A 17,514-nucleotide genomic window follows, 5' to 3' on the forward strand; every position below is an offset into this window, starting at 1 on the left:
ATCCTGAACAGTGTTGGATTCTATATATTTCATGTCTATATTCTTTGTTACAGGGGGCAAATAGAGGAGTTTGGAGGTCCTGTAACACTGTGTACTGAAAAACTAACATTTGTTTCAGTGGCTGAATGAATTTTAATCCTCCTTGAAATCCTCCCAACTGTTCTGTGTTTTCCGCAAGTTGAATAGGAATTTTGTCTTGACATCTTCTGAAGAAATGCTGGATAGATCCTATCCTCAGAAGGCATGTTACTTCTGAGGCTCTGGAGAAGGGTCTGATAGTAATTCCAAAGAATCTTCTCTAGAATGCAAGAACTCTGAATCATCTGAAAAATCAATCTTTAAAGTCAGGAATGACAATTAGGGATTCTTTAGATATGTGCTTCGAGGAAAGAGAGAAGCTTTTTGTGGAAGAATCTTTCAATATGGAGTAAAGGAGAATTAGTTCTTACCTGTTAATTTTCGTTCCTGTAGTACCACGGATCAGTCCAGACAGTGGGTTGAGCCTCCTTTCCAGCAGGTGGAGACAGACTAAAACTTGAAGGATGCCCTATATCAGGACAGAGCCTATCCTCTACCCCTTCAGTATAACGTATGTCAAAGCATAAAAAAACAAACCCAAGAATAGGATCAAGCAAGTAACTGTAAAGCTAAACGGAGCAAATATAGAATAATATAGAAAACATGGTATACCTATACGCTCTTGCATCAACTTGGTATAAGAAAACGACCAAGGCTTCCGGTGTAATTGCTCAATAATCTTGCACAAAGAAATATATGGAAATCTGCAGACCTGCAAGAAAACAAGCTTTGAGAGATCAGAAGACAGACAGGGAAGGGCGTCTGGACTGATCCGTGGTACTACAGGAACAAAAACTAACAGGTAAGAACTAATTTTCCTTTCCTGTAAGTACCCGGATCAGTCCAGACAGTGGGATGTACCAAAGCTTCCCTAAACTGGGTGGGACAGAGACAGTCCCACTCGAAGCACTTGCCGCCCAAAGGAACCAAACACCGGAGCGTGTACATCCAGACGGTAGTGCCGAGCAAAAGTGTGCAGAGACGTCCAAGTGGCGGCCCTGCAAATCTCCTGCGGGGAGACAGATTGACTCTCCGCCCACGAAGTAGCCTGAGAACCCAGAGAATGGGCCTTCAGACCCTCAGGAAGCGGACGACCTTGACAAAGATACGCCGAGGAAATGGCTTCCTTCAACCACCGCCTAATCGTGGTCTTAGAAGCCTGTTTACTGCGGTTGGGACCACTCCAAAGGACGAAGAGATGGTCCGATACCTGGAAGTCATTGGTGACCTGGAGATAGCGAAGCAAGACTCGTTTTACATCTAGCCGACGAAGGTCGCCACCCGCCGTACCCGCAATCTCCTCCGGAGAGAACGCTGGGAGTTCGACCGACTGGTTGACATGAAAAGCGGAGACAACCTTAGGCAACAAGGAAGGAACCGTCCTGAGAGAAACCCCTGAATCCGAGAAACGCAAGAAGGGCTCCCGACAGGACAGAGCCTGAAGCTCGGAAATACAGCGAGCAGAGGAAATAGAGACCAGAAAGACAGTTTTCAGAGTAAGATCCTTGAGCGTAGCGTGGCGAAGAGGCTCGAAGGGAGCCGCACAGAGAGCATGAAGGACTAGGTTGAGACTCCACGACGGACACGTGGCCCGAGAGGGGGGCGGAGGTGTCCAACGCCCCTCAGGAAATGAATCACGTCAGGGTGAGCTGCTAAGGCATGACCTTCCACCCGACCCAGGAGAGAGCCGAGCGCAGAGACTTGAATGCGTAGAGAACTGAAGGAGAGGCCCTTAGAGAGACCCTTCTAAAGAAAAGAAAGAATCAAAGGAATCGAGGTGGAGCGCGCAGGGACACCCGCCTCCGTACACGCGGACTCAAAAACTTTCCAGATGCGCACATAGGCCAGAGAAGTCGACTGCTTCTGGGCTCACAGCAGGGTGGAGATGACCTCCTCCCTATAACCTTTGCACCTCAGGCGACGCTGTTCAAAAGCCAGGCCGCAAGACAGAAGCGATCGGCCTGGTCGAAAAATACAGGCCCCTGCCGGAGGAGACGAGGGAGATGACTGAGGCGCAGGGACCTGTCCACCGCTAGATTGATGAGATCCGCGAACCACGGCCTTCGCGGCCACTCGGGAGAGACGAGAATCACCGGTCCCCGGTGGAGCTCGATTCTCCTGAGAACTTTCCCCACCAGTGGCCACGGGGGAAACACGTACAGAAGGACATCCGCTGGCCAAGGTAGAGCCAGAGCATCCACGCCCTCTGCGCTGTGCTCCCTCCAGCGGCTGAAGAACCGATTGGCCTTGGCATTGCGCAGAGTCGCCATGAGGTCGAGGTGAGGAGGACCCCACCTGTCCACTATCAGAGCCATGGCCGCGTCCGAGAGCTCCCACTCTCCCGGATCGAGCGACTGCCAGCTAAGGAAGTTGGCTTGAACATTGTCTTTTCCGGGGATGTGAGAAGCCGCAAGGCACTGTAGGCGACGCTCCGCCCAAGCGAGGAGACGGCTGGCTTCTAAGGCTACCAGGGGACTGCGAGTGCCCCCTTGGCGATTGATGTAGGCCACTGTGGTGGAGTTGGACAGGACTCGTACCGCCTTGCCGCGGATCAGGGGAAGGAACTCCTGAAGCGCCAGGCAGACCCGCCAACGTTTCCAGTCGATTGATGTGCCAGCGCGACTGAGTCTGCGACCATGTTCTCTGGGTGGACTGAGAAAGGCAGACCACACCCCAGCCCAACAGGCTGGTGTCCATGGTCACTATTGTCCACTGTGGAGCTTGAAGAGGCATCCCTTACAGAAGATGAGGAAGAGACAGCCACCACTGTAATTCGTCGGCAGTAGAATCCAAGAACGGAAGGACTACATGGAACTGCTCCAACACTGGCTGCCAACGGGACAGCAAAGCTTTCTGTAACAGACGCATATGAGCAAAAGCCCAGGGGACAAGGTCGATGTTAGATGCCATGGATCCCAGGACTTTGAGATAATCCCAGGCTGTCGGGGAGGGTAGGGCAATCAAAGTCTGGACCTGATCGATCAGCTTGAGGGCTCCCGCCCGAGGTAAGAAAACCTTGCCTACTCGGGTGTCGAAGTGGGCTCCCAGAAATTCCAACTCCTGGGAGGGCTGAAGCTTGCTCTTGGAAAAGTTCACTATCCACCCGAGAGAGGCAAGGAGCTCCAAGATGCGATCCACCGCCCGCCGGCAAGAAGTCTCTGACTTGGCCCTGATGAGCCAATCTTCCAGATAGGGATGGACGAGAATCCCCTCCCGGCGCAAGGCTGTCGCTACTACTACCATGATCTTCGTGAAGGTGCGAGGAGCGGTCGCGAGGCCGAAGGGGAGAGCTCGAAACTGGAAGTCCTGATTGAGAATGTGGAATCTGAGATACTTCTGATAGTTGCGGTGAACGGGAATATGAAAATAAGCTTCTGCGAGATCGAGGGAAGCAAGGAACTCTCCGGGGTGGACCGCCACAATGACCGCCCACAGGGTTTCCATGCGGAAGTGGGGGATCTTGAGAGCCCGATTGACCCTCTTGAGGTCCAATATTGGGTGAAGGACCCATCCTTTTTGGGCACGGTGAAGTAAATAGAATACTGGCCGGCGCCAATTTCCCTTTCTGGGACTGGGACCACCGCTCCCAGATCCAGAAGCTTGGAGAGAGTCTGGACCACCGCGTCCCTCTTGGCCCGGCCGCAAGGCGAGAAAAGAAAGAGATCTGGAAGTTCCCTGACGAGGTCGAAAGCGTACCCGTCTCTGATAATGTCGAGAACCCACTGATCCAACGTGATCTTGACCCATTCCTTGAAGAACAGGGAGAGGCGTCCGCCGAGGTAAGGAACCGAGGAATGGGTCGGCTGAACTTCATTGCGTGGCAAGTTTAGTGGCGGCACGCACGGGCTGGCCCTCGCGAAAGGGCCATCTGCCACGAAAGGACTGCGACCAGGACTGCGCACGAGAAGACCCTCTCGCAGAACCGCCCCGGCCCAGAGAAGCGAAGCGACGCTCGCCCCTGAAGCGAGAGCGAGAGGCCGCGAAGGATCGGGAAGACTTAGGGCGGTCCTCTGGGAGCTTATGGACCTTGTTGTCAGCCAAGGAGTCCATAAGCTTCTCAAGATCCTCGCCAAAGAGCATCTTACCTTTGAAGGGCAGCGTGCCCAGCCGAGTCTTCGAGTACTGATCAGCCGACCAGTGGCGTAGCCAAAGGAGCCTCCGGGCTGCCACTGCTGAAACCATCGCCTTCGCCTGGACACGGACCAGATCGTAGAGGGCGTCAGATACGTAAGCAGTGACTGCTTCCAGACGTTCGGCTTGTTCTGCTTCACCTGGCGGAAGCTCCCGGGCACAGAGTAACTGTTGGACCCACTGGAGGCCCACTCGCATCATGAGACTGCTACAGCAAGACGCCCGGACCCCAAGGGCCAGAACGTCGAAGATGCGCTTCAGGTGAGCCTCCAGCTTACGATCTTGTGAATCCTTCAAGGCCGTGGAACCTTCCAACGGAATCGTGATGTGCTTGGCCACTGCAGAAACATAAGAATCCACCGATGGATAGCGCAACAGCTCCAAGCCCTCCTCCGGGAGGGGATAGAGCTTATCCGTCGCACGCCCCACCCGAAGCGCACCCTCAGGAGCCTCCCATTCCCGCAGGATAAGGAGCTTAAGCATGGGGTGGAAGGGAAAGGCCGAGGTTGGAGCCTGGAGCCCTCCCAGAACTGGGTTCATATCCTCAGGGAGCGAGGCCATGAGATTATCCACGGAGGGACTCTCCAGACCCAGCTCCTGCAAAACAAAAGGGAGGAGGGGCTCTAATTCCTCCTTACGAAAAAGACTGAGGGCTCTAGGGTCATCCCCCTCTGGGGGGGGGGCATCCGCCGAATCCAAGGAAGCAGCGGGGTCCAAGGACACGGGAGACACCGGGGGGGGGGGGGGGGGGGAGGGAACCCCCAGGACCACCCGCACCCGAACTGGTCCCTGGGGCTCCGCGGCCGGTCCAGTGATCAACGGCGCTGAGCGAGGGAGTTTTGGCGGGGGGGGGGGGGGGGCTTTCGTCCAGCTCATGCAGGCTAGCTAGATAAGATTTGTGCATGAGGAGGACGAAATCCGCTGAAAAAGGGACCCTGGATTTGGCGGGGGGGGGGGGGGGGGGGAGGGGGGACGAGGGAAGGTCAGGACCCCCCCTCCTGGGCACCCGCGGGGGCCAAATCAAAAAAATCTGGCCCCCCAGCCCCAGGGAGCACTGAAATCGGCCCAGATGAAAAATCCAAGATGGCGGCCGTTTCCGGGCTCTGCGGACCCGGGAAAGGCCTAGCCATGCCGGGAGGAGTGGAGCCCCAGGCTAAATTTGCTTGTCCTGCCGAGGAGGGACCTTCCCCACCCGGCAGGCAAGCAGTGCAGAGGCCCTGCCGTGAAAAACGCGAAGAGGGCAGCCCACAAGAAAGGCAGGCTGCTAGCCGGGACATAGCTAAGCCGCGGCTGAAGAAAAAAATGCTGAAAAAAAAAAAAAAAAAGCTTGATTGACAGCTTGCACAGCAGGAGAGAGCAGGCGGGAAACCTGCTGCCTTCTGCTTCTCTGGCTGCCGGTTCTAGCCCTACTCTGACCAGAAAAAAAATAAAAAAGCTGGTCAACTGCTGCAAATAAGTTAGAGGTAGGTGAGTACCTGCAACTTATTGAAAGTTTGAAACTTTTAAACTCCTTTTTTTTTTTTTTTTTTTTACTGGAGCGCAGCACCGGGTTAAAAACCCTCTCGGCAGCCAGAGGGGGAACGAGGCCCAGAGAGCGTCGGTCCCCACACTTGGAAGTGTCCACGGACTCAGGACTATGCAGGGAACCCCCTCCTGCAAAAGGGGCAAAGCTCCCCTGAGCCGGGCAAGAGCTGGGAGACTGACGTCTCCCACACAAAAACAGTAAAAGCACTAAAAGGAGGCAAAATTTCCTTCCTTTGTTTCAAAAATAAGCGGGAATCAAAGAACTACTTGCTTAAGCCGAAAAAGAAAGAAGAAGAGGCTGACCAGCCTACAGCAGAGAACCGGAGATGCTGCACCTGCTGGAGACAGACAAATACAGAAGGGGTAGAGGATAGGCTCTGTCCTGATATAGGGCATCCTTCAAGTTTTAGTCTGTCTCCACCTGCTGGAAAGGAGGCTCAACCCACTGTCTGGACTGATCCAGGTACGTACAGAAATAGAAGATTAAGTTTGAAGCTGTTCAGTTAACGTTTCCAGAATAGGCAGAGCCCAAGTTTCCTGTTTTAAAGATGACTGGATATCTGGCATATAACTTTTTACAAATTCTTCGCACAAAGTTATGATATTCTGGTAAAGGAGGCCTTGGGCATGGTTGCTGAGCTTTTACTGATAAGGTATTAGATTCTAGTACTAACACTTGGGGAGAAGCAAAGCTATCCTATTTCTTAGGCTTGTTTTTGGCATCAATGCTTTTTAGTACCTTAAATGTGTGTAGATGTTTTCATTGCCAATGGGCTGAGTCCGCTCTATATGGCACCAAGGGCCTCTGCACAGATTCTTCTCTACAATTTTTTTTTAATAGTGCCAATGGCTTCTGTGCTAATGTGTTGGCAAGGTGTTTTTCCTCCAATGGCGAAGAATGCTTTCTTTGCTTGTCTGCCCCTTGGGAAGATGGAAACATACTCCTACTTTTCTGAGGCTTTGACCTCTGGCATGCTGGTTTAGAAGAGATGGATTCTTCCTTTTGTGAAGGAAAGATTTTTCCAGTTTCATACTTCTATATGCCCTAGCTCTTGGTGACATCCTACCTCAGGGACTGCAGTTAGAAAATCATGAATAGGGCCAAAACATTTTAGACATGTCATGTCTCCTAGTTCAGAAAGATTGAAAAGTATTTCTGAGCATGTGCAGGAGTTTCCCCAGCTTTGGGAGACTTACTGGACATGGCGATAAAAAAGTTTTTTTTGGATCAAAATGAGAAAACAAAAATTAGGAATAGTGGAAAAACAAAATAGAAAAAAACTTTGAAAAACCATGGTAACAGCTGAGAAATGAGAGCACTACAAATTTCCATCTGAGACCTGAAGTTGAGATGGTTTGCACATGCTCAGAAATACTTTTCAATCTTTCTAAACTAGGAGACCACTTTTTTCTGCATCTGCACTGTTTTTTTCCTTCTTGTCCACAGAGAACAGCAGTTGCGAAAAATATTCAGCAGCCAGCTGATTCAAACATTTGAAGACAAAGCAAAGTTTTTAATGTTACCTGCTGTGAACCAGGAGCCGGTACAGCTCCCACAAAATTGCATCATATGGTCAGTAGATTTGGCCCCTACCAAAAATAGTTCCTGTGCTCTGCAAAAGCTGGAGGTGTTCCAGACTATATTGTGAGATGCTGTGGATAGGGAGTTACAGTAGTCAATGTGGTTGGTAATCAATGAGTGCATGGTGGTAACTAAGTCACGTTACGTTTTTCAAAGTAATTGCTTAGTTGATGAATCTGATATAAATGCCCAGTTGAGATATGGATTTCTATTGCAAGATAGTGATTGAGTTGTAACCTCTAGACTGCATATGGAGTCTTTAGGATGTAATGGGGTTCCTGATAAGGAGGGTAAAGTTAACAGAAAATGCCTTTGTCAGCTTAACCAGAGAAGTTATGATTTGGAGGGGTTTAAGCTTGAGTTTTTGTTAAGTAGCAAAAGAAACAGGAGCAAACAGCACACCCACACTGTAAATCAATGTAGCAAAGGAGGGTGAAGCTATGAGTATAAAGTCCATTGGTTTGGAGTGCAAAATATCACTACTTTATTCAGAGCAAGAAATGTATGTTCAATAAAAAGGCTGATGTACAATCATTACCAGACGAGAACAACAGGATAGATTTACTGTTCCAAGTTATTATGGAACTAATAAGTTTTCTTCTTACAGATGGAGGCCATCTAAGTATTTTTTCAGTTACAAATAGAATAAGAAAATTGTGTCAAATCAAACAGCAATGCAGAGGAGGCCCAGTGTAACGAGGTCATGTGATCTGGTTCTCCTATCTGTTTTATTTCTGTTCCTGCTTGCTGGTAAGACAGGCATAACCCATGGTTAGCACCATTCAAGGTAGTATAATAAATACATCAGCAAAAAAGGGCATGTTAAAAATATTTAAGGTGGTTCATCTATTTTTCCAATAACTAGTAGTATAAGACAGGGTATATAGCTTGCCACATCCCAAACACACTGCTTGTACCTGCAGTCACCTGAGCGGTGATAGTATGTGAAGCACTAAAGCTAGGGTACACACAGTTGCAGATGAGCAGGAAAAAATAAGATTGTAGTCACCACACAATTTTTAACTTATTTTTCAAAGGGAAGACAACTTATTGTATTGCCATGTGTTTTGTGTTTGGTGACCTATCCAAACCAAATTGTCAGGATGACAGGGGATCCAAGAGGATCTGGACATGGGTGTGGGGTTTTTTTTTGGAATCCATGTATATATGCATCGAATAAAATAAGCTCCACTACGTTTTGCATAGAATTTCTTGTCTATTTTTCTTTTATCTACTCTATCATATATAAATCAAATTCAGCAGAAATGTGATGCTATAGATCAGGCTGCAATTGCTGAATGCTATGTCAGCATACCAGAATGTTTCTATAAGGAGTTGCACATCCTTCACCACAAAGTCTACAAATACTAGCTAACAGGTACTCCACTGCACAAACACATAACCCCAGTGTTATCACTACATTGGCTCCCAGCTGCATGGCATATACAATATAGAATGTTAGTCATCACCTATTTACACAATCTCAATGCACCTTGGATCTCCTCAACACTAAACTTCCATATCACGTTGCATACATTAAGATCGAACTACTGGAGTATTCTGGATGTTCCTTCTTTTAAACTGGTGCATTTTAATGAGTCCAGGGAACGGTATTTCTCAGTGGCTGACCCGTTACTATGGAACACTCTCCTGCTATCTTTACGCAACATTCAAGACCCCAAAATGTTTAAAAATACTTAAAAACACACCTCTTTAAACTAGCTTTTGATGCTCACACAAAATAGGCTCAATATTTGAGGACCCGATCTCTTTAGAAACAGTGACTACCCTTCCCAGTAGATGTTTTGTCACATTTTTCTTGTAATGTATTTTGTATTATCACTGAAAAATGTATTATGTAAGTTGGTTTATTTTAATGATGTAATGTTTATTTTATCATTTATGTTTTTGTAACATGCATCGAACTATGGAATAGCAGGCTATCTATAAATACTTTAAACAAATAAAATAAATAAATAGTCTTGATCCCAACCAGAAGAAGCAGGAACAAAGAACAGGCAGCAAGCCACATTCAATAACAATTTTTCCATAGGCACAGAAGGGATAAAAGTTATTTTTTGATTAAGGCTCTATATTTGCTGTATAAGCTAAATAGTTGAAACATTTTATAATTGCTAAAAAAAAAAAATCAGAATCCAACTCAGGTGATTATTAAAACCATCTCTTACATATGGAAACCACTTTAGGGTCTTGACCTTCACTACTCCTCCGATATCCAGCCTTAAGCCAGTCACTGACACTTTTCCCTAGGCAGCAACAGGCGCTAGGAGAACAGTAACAAAACAAAGCTACTGCTTCACTGGCAACAGGAGTCACTTGTACTGAACTGCCAAAAAAAAAGGCAATATTTGTCGTCTCCCCCCCACACATCTTCTTCCAGCTCATGTCAAATGTTTCTCTTTCATAAAATCAAAAGGAACATTATGTCCTTTGCTGACCAAGCATGTATTAAACTAGAAACCACAATCCTACTGCAGATCTCAGATTTCCATTTGGAAATAAGTTCAGAGCACTGAAGGGGATCCACAGTATATATTACATCCGCAGCATGAATTTCAGGCAAAATTATTTGAGGAAGCTAAATAGCTTTCTCAGCCTTCCTGTAATGAAAGCAATAACTAACTGATTCAACATTTATTAATGCTCAGCAAGAGATTCACTTACATGAAAATCTTAAGGTGTAATTAGTGAATTTGCTGGAATCCTCACACTGGTTTCTTTTTGAGAGAGAGAGAGAGAGTACAGGAGAACATATTGGTAGCTTAATATAAATTATTTTTTTGCCAGAGGCAGATGGTTTCTAATATTTATCTGCAAAGATAACCGATAGGGAAAATTAAGAGAGAAAAATTCACAAACTTTAGGTTGCATGGGTGTTTTTTTCAGTTACAGCAAAAGGGAAGCATTAGCACAGACATACTTTCTGTTCCTAGTATAGGGTGGAGCCACAGTTACTAGACTTCTGCTTTCCAATCTTCCTCTCAATAGCTACAAAAAAGGTTAAAGGTTCAGTTTCCAAATGTATACCCTATCACAATGTTATTACTAAAAAGGGTCTATTGCTACTTTGTCCCACCATTCTATTCGGTATATAATTTGTTTTAAACAAATTATATACAGAAACCATGCCACACTATGCTGAAATATTATTAAAGTCTTTCAGACCTAATTTTCCTATTTCTTTCAAGAGATAGCTAGATGCCTTATCAATGCATCATCTGTATTTCCCCTTATCACTGAAAACATAACCAAGATTGCTATTCTGTTTTGCAGAGTTGCTGAGTTTTAAGTTGCCATGGCTTCTTTGATGCCAGACATTGCTTTCACACTATAAGCTAAACCCTTTCTGTTCTGGATATGTGACCTTCAAATGCTGTTCTTGTATTCACATTGTTATATTACAATTGCCAAGCTTAGTCACACCTTGCTACATTTAGGTTGAACTGGATGGAATCTCTAAGTTTTGATCTCTTTGAAAGGACCACAAAAAACGATGTAGTATATGAACTATTCAGATCATAGACCTTTTCTTCAGCTGTTCTTTGAAAGGAACTACAACCATTCTAAAAGGACTTACGTTTTCTTCAGGATCATTATAAGAACATAAGAAATTGCCATGCTGGGTCAGACCAAGGGTCCATCAAGCCCAGCATCCTGTTTCCAACAGAGGCCAAACCAGGTCACAAGAACCTGGCAAGTACCCAAACACCAAGAAGATCCCATGCTACTGATGCAATTAATAGCAGTGGCTATTCCCTAAGTAAACTTGATTAATAGCAGTTAATGGACTTCTCCTACAAGAACTTATCCAAACCTTTTTTGAACCCAGCTACACTAACTACGTCCTCTGGCAACAAATTCCAGAGCTTAACTGGGCGTTGAGTGAAAAAGAATTTTCTCCGATTAGTCTTAAATGTGCTACTTGTTAATTTCATGGAATGCCCCCTGGTGCTTCTATTATCTGAAAGTGTAAATAACCAATTCACATCTACTCGTTCAAGACCTGTCATGATCTTAAACACCTCTATCATATCCCCCCTCAGCCGTCTCTTCTCCAAGCTGAAAAGTCCTAACCTCTTTAGTCTTTCCTCATAGGGGAGCTGTTCCATTCCCTTTATCATTTTGGTTGCCCTTCTCTGTGCCTTCTCCATCACAACTATATCTTTTTTTATATGCGGTGACCAGAACCGTACACAGTATTCAAGGTGTGGTCTCACCATGGAGCGATACAGAGGCATGACATTTTCCGTTTTATTAACCATTCCCTTCCTAATAATTCCTAACATTCTGTTAGCTTTTTTTGACTGCTGCAGCACACTGAGCCAACGATTTCTAAGTATTATCCACTATGATGCCTAGATCTTTTGCCTGGGTAGTAGCTCCTAATATGGAACCTAAAATCATGTAACTACAGCAAGGGTTATTTTTCCCTATATGCAACACCTTGCACTTGTCCACATTAAATTTCATCTGTCATTTGGATGCCCAGTCTTCCAGTCTTGCAAGGTCCTCCTATAATGTATCACAATCCTCTTGTGATTTAACTACTCTGAATAATTTTGTATCATCCGCAAATTTGATAACCTCACTCGTCATATTCCTTTCCAGATCATTTATAATTATATTGAAAAGCACCGGTCCAAGAACAGATCCCTGAGGCACTCCACTGTTTACCCTTTTCCACTGAGAAAATTGACCATTTAATCCTACTCTCTGTTTCCTGTCTTTTAACCAATTTGTAATCCACAAAAGGACTCTAATCTGTTAAATAGGCTCGTAACAACCAAATGCATTGCTAGAAAACTATGCTAACTTTTCAAGACTTAATGCCTGTCTTATTCAACCCTTTCAACTCTTCATTCCCCTCCCTATATGCAATATACAACCCCTATCCCCTCTATACATTCCCTCCTTCTTCATCCCCCCTCTACCCCTTTCTTTCTTTCCCCCCACTCCATCCCCCAACCATTTCTCTCAATACCATCTCAGTTATCCAACAACCTCTATTTAAGTCTCTCTATTTAAGCCTCGTTCATTATATATTCACCATCAGTCCCCCCTTGATCTGCTACACCCCCCTCAAACTGCACTCGACGGCCAGACCTTTAAGGGATGCCTACAAGGGATCCTTACATGTACCTCCTATTAAAGCTGTACAACACTCAAACATCAGAGACCGGACATTCTCCATCACAGGTCCCTCCATCTGGAACGCTATGCCTCCGGACCTCAGGCAGGAATCTTGTCTACTAACTTTTAAAAGAAACTAAAGACATGGCTGTTCTGCCGAGCCTTCCCCGCCACTAGTCCAACAGCCTGACTTAGAATTGTTCCAGCAATTATGTAAATAAACAAGCGCTAAATCATGCATATAAGTTATCATAAGGACGCTTACAAGTTATCATGAGGACGGCTCCTTGCCTCCCTCGTATATTATACTCTATCTTCGTTCCCCTTCTTATTTCCTACTCCAAGTTAACACATCCTTGTTATAATGTAACTTTATACTCCTTCAAATTGTCTCTTGTTATTGGTTGGTTATAGTTACTGCTTGTTCGATGTAAACCGAGTTGATTTGATTTGTATCAAGAAAGTCGGTATATAAAAGCCTTTAATAAATAAATAGTTTAATTTTATTTTATTCACTGTTTTCCTATAAGTTCTATGTAAAACCTCTGTTTTGCTGATTTTGAAGTTATAATGTAAACTGAACTAATGTTATCCTACGAAGTCCGGTATATAAAAACCACAAATAAATAAATACATTCTTCCTTTGGTGCACTACACATTTAGCAGGCATGGGAATATAATATGTTGACATTTTTAATTATAATAGATAGTGGCAATTTAGCACATGGAACTGTCACCCCGAATCTCCTTTATAGTTTTGTTTCTCATCCACATAATTTTTAGAACATCAGTAGGTCCAAGGGGATTCATGAGAGACATATTTCACATATCTATGTATTCCATGAATACATGTATGTAATAATGCCACATGTTGACTTTTTGGTGATTCATCTGATCCACACCACATTGCAGAGGTAAGGTATCTTTGATAATACAGACAAGGGAATTTTGGAGGGGATCCAGTATTTAAGAACATAAAAGAATGGATACATTTTTAGCTTCGGAGTGATGCTTGAATTAGGTTTGAATTATAAGAGAGTCACTTTTATAATAAAGAATCAGCAATTGGATTCTAAAATAAAGAATAAATGAAGTGCACATTTAAACAGTGAGCTTGTGTTTGTCTGTTTTAGGTGTCTTTTTAAAAAAAGGTTTAGACAAGTTCTTGGAGAACACTCCAGTTTTGTCGTATATTTGTTTCCAGTTTTTAGTCCCTTATTTTGTGTAATGGTTTATTTGTTTTTTTTTATTCTGTCACATCAGTAAAAACCTTCACAATGGTGTACACTCATTTAAAAGGAAGGAAATACAATAATAATAATAATAATATAAAAGAATAATAACAGCTAAAATATCAAGTAAGAAAATAAAACAATAAGTATAGCTTTTAAAATTAGACTAAAAGTATTGAATGATAAAAGAATACATATTCAAACTAACAATTATGGAAGCACAAAGTAAGATAAGGGTCGATCTGCATTCTGCATGAATGACAGAGTGCAGTATTTCTGTTAGCATATAGTTTCTCTGCAGGGATTTATTATAGTCTGACTTCTTGTTTCCCCATTAGGTGATAAATTAGTGTTCTAGGGCCTGGTGTAATATTTGTATTGCTTTTTCATAAATAAGGTTGCTGCTGTTTGAGTCCTGATACTGTTATAGTATGGCATGGCAAGGTTCTAGGTTTTTGGTTACTTCACAAAATGTTTGACAGTAGTTTGTTTTGCAGTTACTGAAGTGACACCAGGTTTTGAATACTTTTTTTTTTGCATTTTGGGTTGTAATGTGAACTGTCCTAATTGTACTCTGCACCTGTTACAAATCTTATGATTATTGCTATTTTATTGTAGTTATTATGTTATCTGCCTTTCTGGAAAAAATGATTCATAAAAGAATACATTGATACTTATTTTATTATGTGGTTGACTGGATCTGATGTTTGTATTGTGTGTTCTTTGCTTTTTTACATGATATTCTTCTTGGATATTTATGAACTGTAATAATTTGTATTTATTACAGATTAATGAGGTAGTGTAGACTACTCAGAAATCCATTTTCGGGTGCACCCTAAGGCACAATTTTTAAATAACAGTACAACTAATAGTACTCAGACCAGTACACTTACTACCCCACCTATGTTAACTGTGAGCCCCCCCCCCCAAAAAAAAAAGATCAGTTCTGACTACAACACTGTTTCAAATCCTCAAAAGGGCCGTTCCCTCTCCCGCTCAGCAAACTGAAATTATTTATAAGGCCTCTCTCTTGAAAAAAGTCTGAGGACCCTCGACATAGGAGATAACCCAAAACACGATACAGATGTGCAAGTTTTCAGATAAGCGACTGAGAAAACCTACAGTACATCATGGTGCAGGACACTAATGACCTTAGAAAAGAATACAACAGTATTACTCATCTGGAGTTGTGGAGAAAGCTAGGCTACTGTAATATTATCCATAGTAAGAGGCAGCCAATCAAACTGTTAAAAAAAATAAAATAAAAACAAAACAGATGGCATGCAACAGTTTTTTTATTGTGCCATGGACTCAAGTCACGGTCCCATTGGATTTCAAATGGAAACATTATAGATCCTACTACACTGGCATCACCACTAAAGGATTTATAGAAGAGAAAAAAAAAACCACAGGTAGCTGAAAAAGTCACTGACCCATTAAATAAGACAACAGAACAGGATTCTGACATTTTATATATAACCAAAGGAAATAGTCTTATGTCATCCTGACACTAATCTGTTTGCTGTGATAAGCACAAGACCCTCTTGTAGTGTTGCAATTGACGCAACCTCAGGAGGCAGAGCCCTAAGGTTTGCTCCAACAGCGGGCAAACAAGTCTAGGCACAGGCCAGGCTATGACAAGGTCCAGGAGGATGAGACTATGGACAGATCTGAGGAGCAGGCTAAGGCTGGAACCCAGGCAAGGCTAAAGGACCAGTCAAGGCTGAAGCTAAAAAGACAAGCTTGGATGAGGGCTGAAGCTGACAACTGACGTGGAGCAAAGCTGAAGCTGAAGACAAGGCAGGCGTGGTTGAAATAAGGCAAGGGACCTTTTTGCTGAGGCAGTGCTGGAGCGAAGGAGCCCTTTTATAGGGTGAGAGACTGATGTCATCCAAGGGCGTTGCACAAACTTTAAACGGATTTACTTCAGGCACATGCGCATCTAGGGAAGGATCTGGAGACAGCGATTCTGGTGGCATCCTGCTGCATTATGGTGCTCGGTGGTGTCCCACCACAGTAAGGTCTGCTGGCCTTGAGGTAAAGCAGAATTGCTTACCTGTAACAAGTGTTCTCCCAGGACAGCAGGATGTAGTCCTCGCATATGGGTGACGTCACTGGACGAAGCTCTATCACGGGAAACTTTTCTGTCAAAGTTTCTAGAAAGCTTTGACTGGCACACTGAGCACACCCAGCATGCCATGATTCCTCTGTCCACAGGGGTCTCCCTTCAGTCTCGTTTGTAGCAAAAAAGTGCGAGCGAAAAATAAAATAACAAAACGTAAGCAGACCCAACTCCGCGGGGTGGCAGGTGGGTTTCATGAGGACTACATCCTGCTGTCCTGGGAGAACACCTGTTACAGGTAAGCAACTCTGCTTTCTCCCAGGACAAGCAGGATGGTTGTCCTCACATATGGGTGATTAGCAAGCTACAGGCTGACTCATATTATAACAGGCCAATAGCAGACAACTCGTGCAGCAGGCACAATAATTGGGTGCTATCGGCAATGATGAGGCAGCCTGAAATCACAGCAGGTGGTTGTGGAAGGAGTTGGGGATTATATTGGAACAAAGTTCTGCAAGACAGATTAGCCAAAGGCAGAGTCTTGACGGACTTCTTTATCTAAGCAGTAGAGGGCTGCGAATGTGTGAAGAGAGCTCCATGTCACAGCCTAGCAGATGTCGGCAATTGGTACTGAACAATAGTGTGCTACTGATGTTGCCATGGCCCTTACAAAACATGCCTGCACTCACCCCTGGAAAGGAAGGCCTGCTTCCTCATAGCAGAATTCGATACAGTCTGCTAGCTAGTTGGAGAGAGTTTGTTTGCCTACTGGAACTCACAGCTTGTCTTTGTTAAAGAAGCAAAAAGAGTTGGGTGGATTTCCTATGGAGTGCAGTGCGGTCTAGATAGAATGCAAGTGCACACTTACAGTCCAAAGTGTGCAAAACCCTCTCGCCCTGGTGAGAGAGGCCTTGGCAAGAGTGGGCAGACTATAGACTGAGTAATGTGAGAGTCTGTGTCCACCATAAGAAGAAATTTAGGGTGAGTATGGAGGTCCACTCTGTCACGGAGGAACCTAGGGTCGGGTGAGTATGCAACAAGGGCTTGTAACTCACTGACCCTTTTAGCAGAGGAGATGGCTACGAGGAAAAGAATTTTCCATGTTAGAATTTTAATGTTATAGGAATGCATGAGCCTTGTAAGTACTACATTTAGGCCCCATTCCGTAACCAGTGAGCGCAGAGGAGGCTTAAGTTATAAAAAACCCATGATAAGCAGACTCATAGGGGGTTGAGCTGTTAACAGGGCATCCCCTACTCCCTGGTGGTATGCTGAGATGGAACTGAGGTGAACCCTGGGGACCAGAATCCGAAAGGTATCCTAGATAGTCCAATAGGGATTGAATGGGGCAGGAAAAAAGGGGCCAATACCTTTTTGTGCACGTCATTTGGTAAATCTTGCCCATTTCAAATGGCAAGACTTATGTGTTGAAGGTTGTTGTGAAGCTACAAGTACCTGAGAATATCAGTGAGTCTGTGTTATGAGATTGGCCTGTGGGCAGGCGAATTGGTTCTGGGAGTGATAGGTTGAAAAGTATGTGGAAGCATACTTGTCGAGGCCAGTACAGGGTTATGAGAATCATTGAAAACCTGTACTGCTGCAGCTTCACGAGAGTTTTGGCTATGAGCGGTATCGGAAGAGACGCCTATAGGATACCTTTGTTGCAGGGTGAGCAAAGGCACCCATAGCTAACACATTTGTATGCCTGTGAGGGAGCAGAATCTGTCCACTCTGTGGTTCGATTCAGACACAAG

The 17,514-nt window shown here is 44.6% G+C and overlaps 2 protein-coding genes across 2 annotated transcripts in view; one reads left to right on the forward strand and one right to left on the reverse strand.

The window, feature by feature from the left end:
• The window catches only part of MCF2L2 (MCF.2 cell line derived transforming sequence-like 2), a 774,003-nt gene that overhangs the window by 365,774 nt on the left and 390,715 nt on the right, over nt 1–17,514 (forward strand). Inside the window, 1 exon segment of the mRNA XM_029615373.1 lies at nt 1,802–1,855. Within this exon segment, the coding sequence (XP_029471233.1) occupies nt 1,802–1,855 (54 nt within the window).
• The window catches only part of B3GNT5 (UDP-GlcNAc:betaGal beta-1,3-N-acetylglucosaminyltransferase 5), a 71,899-nt gene that overhangs the window by 10,910 nt on the left and 43,475 nt on the right, over nt 1–17,514 (reverse strand).

Source organism: Rhinatrema bivittatum, chromosome 9, assembly GCF_901001135.1.
Source record: "Rhinatrema bivittatum chromosome 9, aRhiBiv1.1, whole genome shotgun sequence".
Lineage (NCBI taxonomy): Eukaryota > Metazoa > Chordata > Amphibia > Gymnophiona > Rhinatrematidae > Rhinatrema > Rhinatrema bivittatum.